This window comes from Amblyomma maculatum, chromosome 10 (assembly GCF_055883805.1).
Source record: "Amblyomma maculatum isolate TAMU_Amacu chromosome 10, ASM5588380v1, whole genome shotgun sequence".
In the NCBI taxonomy this organism is placed as follows: domain Eukaryota; kingdom Metazoa; phylum Arthropoda; class Arachnida; order Ixodida; family Ixodidae; genus Amblyomma; species Amblyomma maculatum.
Window position 1 is genome coordinate 38,161,863 of NC_139353.1, and position 8,767 is coordinate 38,170,629.

Here is an 8,767-nt window from a genome sequence, read left to right on the forward strand (position 1 = left end):
CAGGCTTAATTCCTTCGCTGCTTACGAGATGGCCAAGAACTTTAATGGATTTTGATGCAAAACGGCATTTCTTCGTGTTTAGCTGTAGGCCAGCGCTGGAAAGTGCTGTCAAAACTTCATCGAGACGAGTAAGGTGATCAGGAAATGACGAAGAAAAAATGACGATGTCATCTAAGTAACAGAGACATGTTTTCCATTTGAGGCCGCGGAGAACTGTGTCAATCATACGCTCGAATGTAGCAGGAGCGTTGCAGAGTCCAAAAGGCATTACATTGAATTCGTATAAACCGTCCGGTGTTGCAAAGGCGGTCTTCTCTTTATCATCTTCATTCATGGGGATCTGCCAGTAGCCTGATCTTAAGTCAAGGCTGGAGAAAAATTGGGCACCTTGCAAACAATCGAGGGCGTCGTCAATTCGAGGGAGGGGATACACATCCTTACGAGTTATTCTGTTTAGAGCACGGTAATCTACACAAAAACGAACCGAACCGTCTTTTTTTGCACTAGCACAACAGGCGATGACCAGGAACTAGACGATGGGCGTATGATGTTGCGTGCAAGCATGTCAGCAACATTTTCCTGAATAACTTTGCGCTCGGTTGGGGAAACACGATAAGGCCGGCGTCTAACTATGCTTGATCCGTCGGTGAGTATGCGATGCGTTGCTGCAGCGGTTTGACCCAGTGTGCCGGAATTGACGTCGAACGAGTCTGCGTGCTTGTTCAATACAGCGAGCAATGCGTCTGTCTGGTCTGTTGTCAGGTCGGTGCTGATCGTGTGGCGAAGTGCTGCACTGAGCGAGGCAGGGGATGAATCAGAGCGATCGGAGGTGGAAATGGGAAGAAGTGTGACAGGCTGGGCGGAAGCAATTGATGCAACAGTAGAGTCGCGTCGCAGAAGAATGGGCTCTGATGTGGTGTTGAATGCGGCGAGAAGAGAAGAACCGCTGGAGAAGCAAAGAAGGGACACGATGATGATAATACCTCTTGACAGGAGACGAGGGCTGGGTGTAATCAGGACGTCGCCATCGGTGACGGCGTCAGAAGTCACAGATAGAATATCTTCGTTGCCCGGATAGAGGACGTGATCGGCAAGCATAACTACACGGGAAGAAAGTGGTTCTCTATCGGCAAGAATGTTGCATTCAGTGACTTCAATAGTGGGAGGGGAACACGTAATGACTGCTGAGGCGTTTTGGAGGAAATCCCAGCCGAAGATGAGTTGATGGACACAGGAGGATAGGACAGCAAACTCAATGAAGTGTAAGATGCCATCAATGGTGACTCGGGCTGTACACGCTCCACAAGGGTTAATATTCTGTCCATTTGCAGCACGTAAAGGAGGACCGGTATAAGGTGTGCGCACCTTTCGCAGTTTTAAACACAAGTCAAGTTTCATAATAGAAATAGCGGCGCCGGTATCAATTAAAGCTTCCAGTTCATGTCCCTCAAGGAATACAGTCAACATGTTTGATGGGAGCAGAGGAGGAATTGGAGAGACGACAGGCGGTGCAGTTTTACCTCCGGAAACTGCACAGGTTAGTTTTCCGTTTGGCGGGCAGAAGCTGAAGATGGAGGGCGAAGGGGCGACGAAGTCCGGCGAAAGGGTGACGGGGAGCGACGACGCGATGGCCGTGCTGTCCTAGACCGGTCAGGAGAAGTCGACGGGGAGGAAGAGGGACGGAGGTCATTATCGGTGTAGTACTGGCGAGGAGGAAGCTGGTAGGCGTCGTCACGTCGAACGTACCCATAGCTCGCACGCTCATCTCGCAGTCGTCGGCGACAAACGCGTGTTACATGGCCGCGGATTCCGCAGTAGAAACATACTGGACGAGGTGGGAGAGGCCGCCAATTACCATACACCGGTGGTCGCGGGGACAGGGCGGCGAGGCTGGGTGGGACAGGCGCGTGATGGACAGGAGGACAAGGAGGAGGAGCCGCAGTGACTTCAGCATACGTCGGAACGTTCGGAGCATACGTCGGAGCTGGTGGTTCTGTAGCCATGGGACGATTGAGTGAAGTAAGCTCCTCCTTGATAATGCCACGCAACCCAGTAGATTGAGCAGGTGGGCGTGAGAAGGCAGGAACCGACGAAATATCATTGTGGAGCTCTTCCCGTATTATAGATCGTATGATGGTGCGCAGATCAGTTTCGGGAATTTGGCTCGGATCCCAGGTGTTGTTGAGGCGGCGCGACTGTAGATAGTCAAGTCGCTGGCAAGTGGCACGAATGTCTGCCACCGTGACGGGATTTTGGGCAGCTAGAGCTGCGTAGGCAAAAGAGCCAATTCCTTTTAAAATATGTCCGACACGTTCAGCCTCGACCATGCCATTGTTAACTCGCCGGCAAAGGGCGAGTACGTCCTCAATGTAGGATGTGTATGTCTCTCCTGGAAGCTGCACACGGGTCTCTAGCTTCTTTTGAAAAGAGGCCGGACCAGCACCAACAGTTCCAAATATCTGGCGGATCTGTGTCGTGAATTGAGGCCAGTCAGGAATGGCGTCCTCATGGTTGAGGAACCACGTCTTAGCCACGTCACTCAGGTAGAATGAGACGTTGAGTAGCTTCATAGAAGCGTCCCAACCGTTAAAAGCGCTCACCCTATCGTACTGCTGTAGCCAGTCTTCGACGTCGTCACCGCGGAGACCGGCGAAAACCGGAGGGTCGCGCTGACGTGAGGTAACTGACCAAGTTGGGTGGGTCAAATGGTGCTGAGCAAGTGCACCTTGGGACGTCAGTGGTGCAGAGGTGGCATGGGCAGCCGTGGGATGCCCATCGGTAGCTACAGGCGCCGGAACGGTGAGAGCAGGGGGATGTGACTGCGCCATGGCGGTTGATGTGCCGCCAAGAACACGACCGGAACGGAGCTCCAGGGGGTGCCGCGTTGAGGACGCTGGGATCAGGAGTCACTTCCACCACTTGTGAGGCAGAAGAACGCACCAGCAAATTCACCTTTTTACTTCAGGTAGGCCGAAGCAGCAGCTACCGACTAGCCACAGCTTAGCAACACTTCGTCTTCTTCGCACGACCCGAAGACCGATGATGATTACGCTGAGATGAAGATGAAGGTCACTCACAGTGCTTACAGTATATTCAGTTACAATATTTCGCTAACTCTCTTCGTCTATCCCACACCAATCACTCGTCAATCACTAAGCCAAAAATACCATGATACAATTTTTTTACGCAGCCCTAGGATTCATTGGTAATAACTAATTCAAATATCCCCTTTGTACCCATTGCCAAATGCCTTTGTTTATTGTTTGAAGGGCATATGTGATAAAACGAGCAAACTGATTTTTTCATCTCTAAAATCTCTCGTATAACTGGCATCCTTTCTAAATAGTGATCGTGTTCAACAAAGAGTATCAAACTGTTATTGTACACATGTTTATTTCTGTCAAACATACACTACTGTCATTTGCTGTGGGGTACTACCACAAACACGAACATTACAAAGCTTTAAAAATTGCAGAAAAAGCCATCTCGAATAATCATGAGCATTCCTCATGACAGCCACACAAACGATATTTTTGCAGAATTACATCATGCAAGTATCTTTGAAATTTACAGAATAATGTTAATTAAGCTTTATGAGGCATGTAATAAAAGAAATAACAATCTTCTTAGTAGTGTCGCAAATGTATCTCATAAAGTGTGCACACGCAACACTCACCAAATTCAACAATGAGAAATTCCTCGCCCGTACACTAATTATGCTGAACAAATCTTGAAATATCTGTTCCCGTTTTTCTTGAAATATTTGATACTTTGTAATTTATTATATGTGTAAAACTGTATGATCCTGTATTATTGTTGTGAAGCTGTGCTTGCTGTATGTTGCCATGTACATGGGGCTGCGGACTCCGTAAAGCCCATGTTGATGCTTTTTGTCTGCGGCTCTTTAACGCTATTGGTGTTGAAAATAAACTGACTGATTGATTGATTGATTGAATTAGCTAGCCATAAAGTAAAGGCTAGCACAGATCCTACGCGCTAGCGGCGTCGTTTGTCTAGGTTAGGCTGAGTGACATAGCATTTGAGAAACATCTTTTCGGTGTGTCATACCTGCGCTCTACAACAAATATTTATAGTTTTCCAAAACATTATATAACGGTTTTCTCAAATACCAAACAGCGCATTCATGTTTTGTATCACCTAATGTCTCGGTTCGCACGGCTAATCCTCGTTTCTCAGCTTAAACTATCCGGCACTGGGCGGTAAACAGAAAATTGAGCTCCGCCATAGAGAGAAAACCAATGACCGAAAATCAAACCACCAAGGTGGATCACACAGTGCAACCGAATGCGTCAAAGTAGTGCAGGCATATCCTTTCATAATACATAAAAGATAATAAATATGAAGCAAGCGATCAGTACATCATCACTGCTTCTGCTATCAGCAACATTTGAGCAACTTTGTGGTTTCTTTTTTCATTGTGGTATTTCTTTGCCTGGTCTTTTTCTGTCGCGCTGCTTTTTCGAGATATGTGTTGTCTTTTTTTTTTGTTTTAACAGGCTTTGCTTTATCTTATGGTATATTGTACTGCTCAGTTTTTTCCTCTTCATTGTTTCTCGCTGTGAAGTTATGTCCTGTTTCAGGCAGGAAGTTCTTTTGGCGGATTTTTTAACCACAGGACGCACGCTTAGAGCTTGAAAATGAGGTGGAAGGTCTGAAAGTGTCATCAAAGAGAGAAACAAGAAAGCTACCCTTTTATCCTCGGATATCAAACACAAAATATATTTCAATCTAGGCCAACAGCTGCAATACTAATCGACATTTGTGAATCCGTCTCGGCGGTGACAGCAACACAATTTTCAAAAGCAGTTTAGCCTGCCTTTACTTCTGCAAGTAGTATATCCCAGTCGAAAAAACTACAGAACTCTGTCAAACATACGACAAAATATCCTGTAGTTCTGTCGTAACCATCAGATTTTTCTGTAGTTCTGTAGTACTTTTCTGTATTTGTGTAGTTTTTCTGAAGTACATTTTTGTTGTCTGTAGTTCTCTAGCACTTTTCTGTTGTAACCACAGAAATTTACAATGTTACTACAGAATGTTCTGTTGTCACAACAGGTTTCCCGTCAAAAACCGCACAGAAATTCTGTTGTAACATTACAAAATGTTCTGTAGTTTTTTCCGACTGGGATGTGGGAGAGAAAAATGTTTTTACTCATATCGTTATTATCAATGCTTCCATATGGCGCCCTCAACTGAGTCTGTGATGCTCGCGAGAATGTCTTACTCTAAAACACTGTGCTAAAATTCGGGTTAAGGCTTTTTTCTGGCACAGAAAATTTAACACTGATCGAAAGGCTTCATGGCAATGTGGCAGCAGTAATGCATTGTACACAATACATTTCGACATCCTTCCCCACGTAGCACACTTTTCACTGTGTGCAGTACTCGTTAAATGTCACTGGACTGCGGAACGTTCCTTCCCCACGTAGCACACCATTCATTGTGTGCAGTACTCGTTAAATGTCACTGGACTGCTGAACGTTCCCTGTACAAAAATATACAGAGCTGATGCTGAAATTCTTCCAGGAGGAGGAATGAATCTTGAGTGTCGATATTAGCAACATCTGTACCCACATTCATTCCGAAAATCTCACCACCACGAGCACCCGAATTTTCCGTGTTCGGGCTAAAATCTGCGAATCTTGATAAATTTCATTCCGCATCCTATTATCTAAAAAAGACTGATTAGAATTTGATACGCAGCTCATGAGGAGAGTAACTAGTAGGATAAAACAGTTGATGAGGCGACTAAGATCGACAAAATCTTCGTAATGCCTATGTCATAAAAAAAAGCGCGAATGCTGCTGTTCATACCGATACTCTCCTTGCTTACCTTGAAAATAGAGGTTGCCTCATGGGCGTAGCTTGTGGCTTCCTCCTTCTCTCCATAAACGTTCATGATGGAGTAGTGGTGGATCCTGCCCGAGGTTTTCCACTCCAACAGCAGGTCCCTCGTAGTCGTTTGGCCAAACATATCAGTGAATACAAAACTGCGCGTAAAGAAATAAGAACATTCTGAGCGAGTGAACGTCTCCAAACGCCTAGTTTCACGTTTATTGATCTGGATAGTCTTAGAAGAGTTCTAACATCTTTATCGCCGAAATGGTAGTCAAGTGACCAAATTTAGGTCAAAATGTTAAGTAGTAAACGCGGCAAGCATTTTGCCTCCTCAGTACCTGGAACTGCTTTTGCTATAATAACTTTTAATGTTTGAAAACATTTCTTTACACTTTTTCTATCTTTCTCATCACAAAGATGCTGCTATAAAGTATATCTAGAACTTCGTTGTGTCTTCAACGGCAGTGTCAGGATATGTTACTTTAATTGTGTCCAACGTTAAAATAGTTGCAAAAGCTTATTTTGATAACTTCGACAGACGATAATTAAATGCCAATACGCTCAGCAATTCAAATTGTAAAAAGGTAATATACATAATAAATTCAATATGCTATATTCACATACCTAAAGCTAGAACGACATCAAAAAATCGTGGTGGGCTCATGACAATTGCGACCAGTTGGGATTCACTAATGTGTATTTTAAACGCGTTCTCACGTTTTTAACCTAGTTTAATATGTTATAAGGTGTGCTCTAGTGTTTTGCATGTACAGATGTTTTTTTTTTTTTATGACATTCGTTTCGCGGGAGGGAAATGTTGAAAACTTTCTCAGCTTTGAATCCTTTCGACCCATAAATAGCCTCATAATATTTATTGAAAAAGGATACACTTCGAAAAAATTTTTTATTCGAGAAGGAAAGGGTGATTTCGGATACTTCCCTTATTTAAGACTTCATTACGAAATGTGTAGCACAAATATGTACTCCTATTTCTACAGAATCAATTATTCAGTATAATTTATTGACCTTTCATTAACCACGATGTCATTATGAGTGAATATTTACACTTATTACACATGTGGATGAAGCATGCGGCTTGTGAGAGATTTGAGTGTGTTTAAGAATTCCTTCCTAAAAGGAGTGGTCCCACGATTCTGTTCACTTTAGACATGGTTATAACGAAATGAACTTGTCATCGCTTAGAGATTATTTCACAAGCCAATTTCAGTTTACGCGCGTATTTCACAGTTGTCATCCCTTAATTAAAGCTATTACAACGCCGCCCTTTTCGCTTAAAACAAGTGCTCCGAAGAGGGCGACTTTTTGAGCCTACTCCCTTTCACCTGGTGAGCACCAAAATGTTTCCGGCAGTATTTTCATAACGGTTAAGGTTGCGTGTGAACCACCCGAAGGCACCTTGATCAATAAACCAACTCTGCTCAACCTGTATTACTGAGCAATGTCCAAGAGCTAAATATCACAAAACTTGTGTCCGGACGATGGGTCAAGCTATCATATATGGCAATTGTCTTTAGTAAATATATATGCATTGTTAAATATTTAGGAAGTTTAATTTGTTGCTAGCGAGAAAAAAATTATAGGCTAGAAATTTATTCGCACCGAAAAGCCTTAACATCAGTTATACGCATGGTAATATAAACAAGCTGGATGTAATTGAACTGAGTGGTATGTGGGATACAGCTTTCTTGTAGACATTGCTATATGAACCAGGTGATCAGAATACATAAATGAAACTAAGAAACAGCGAACGCGAAACTTTAGTTCTGCTTGTTGTGCATTGCAATCTTTTTTGCCCTCTTTTCTGAGTAAAACGATGCGTCAGATAAATTACCCAATTTTAAAAAATTGGTTGATCAGAGGGACCGGAAGCCGTGTGAGGCCTACCGCAGCTCTCAGGAAAGGAGGCTACTTTAATCCACTATCTCCTGTTACTTGTCATAAGACTTAAGCGGAAATTTCTAGACACTGAACCGTTCTGTAAAGAACAATGCTCATCTGGACAAGAACACTTTATCTTACCGCTCAGATGTCCATTCACGCAGCAGTGTTTTGTCCCTTTTGCGTTTGCGCCAATATTCTTACCATTGAAATATTAAACATCATTTTAAACATACGAGATTTACCGACCAAATTTAAACGCAACCACTCAATATTTGAGAGCTTCTCTAAAAGGATTCCATGACAAATCACAACCCGCATATTTAAATTATGAGTTTAAAACTGTTAACACAAACCGGACATCGAAGGAAAGGCCGCAGGTGGTGTCCTTGTAGACCTTGCATTCGTTCCGGAATGTCATGAAGCTCACGTCCACGATCACAGGTTGTATGTTCCCGTCGACCACCTTCACGTGCGTATAGATAAGGATGTCGCACGCCCCGTCCGGTGGGTACAGCAGACGTATCGCCGCCGTTGCCCCCACCGAACACAACAGAGGCGGGGGTGCCATTGACTTCCTTGGTGTCGGCGTGGTCGTCGTGGTCGTCGTAGTCGTTGTTGTCGTCGTCGTCGTCGTCGTTGTCGTGGTAGTTGTCGTTGTCGTGGTAGTTGTCGTCGTGGTCGTAGAACTAGCTGCAGGTGCTTTTGCGATAAATATAGTAGTGAGGCTCATGATTACAAAAACTATCGGCGATTTTTAACGATAGATGTTTCTATACAAACTCATTAGATGGTGTTTAAACCGCTTTTATGCCTTGAAGCCACAAAAACCACAAAATATGAGAGAAATTATGTGCTACATATAGACCAACTTTATACACTAATTATTATGCATTTGAATTGAGTGGTGTAAAATGCTTCCATATTAAACATATAAAATACATCAACTGTGCATTGCAGTAGGCTTTAAAGCTTAAAGATGCCAACCAGTACTTCAATCTGCAAGAAA

At 43.8% G+C, this 8,767-nt stretch overlaps 1 protein-coding gene across 1 annotated transcript in view; it reads right to left on the reverse strand.

The window, feature by feature from the left end:
• LOC146176199 (uncharacterized) overlaps window positions 1-8,374 on the reverse strand; it is a 31,000-nt gene extending 22,626 nt beyond the window's left edge. Inside the window, exons 1-2 of the mRNA XM_084581275.1 lie at window positions 8,115-8,374; window positions 5,855-6,011 (exon numbers count right to left, since the gene is read on the reverse strand). Coding sequence (XP_084437401.1) covers window positions 5,855-6,011; window positions 8,115-8,329 — 372 coding nt within the window. The 5' untranslated portion in view covers window positions 8,330-8,374. The remainder of the gene's footprint in view (window positions 1-5,854; window positions 6,012-8,114) is intronic.
• Window positions 8,375-8,767: the final 393 nt, after the last annotated feature.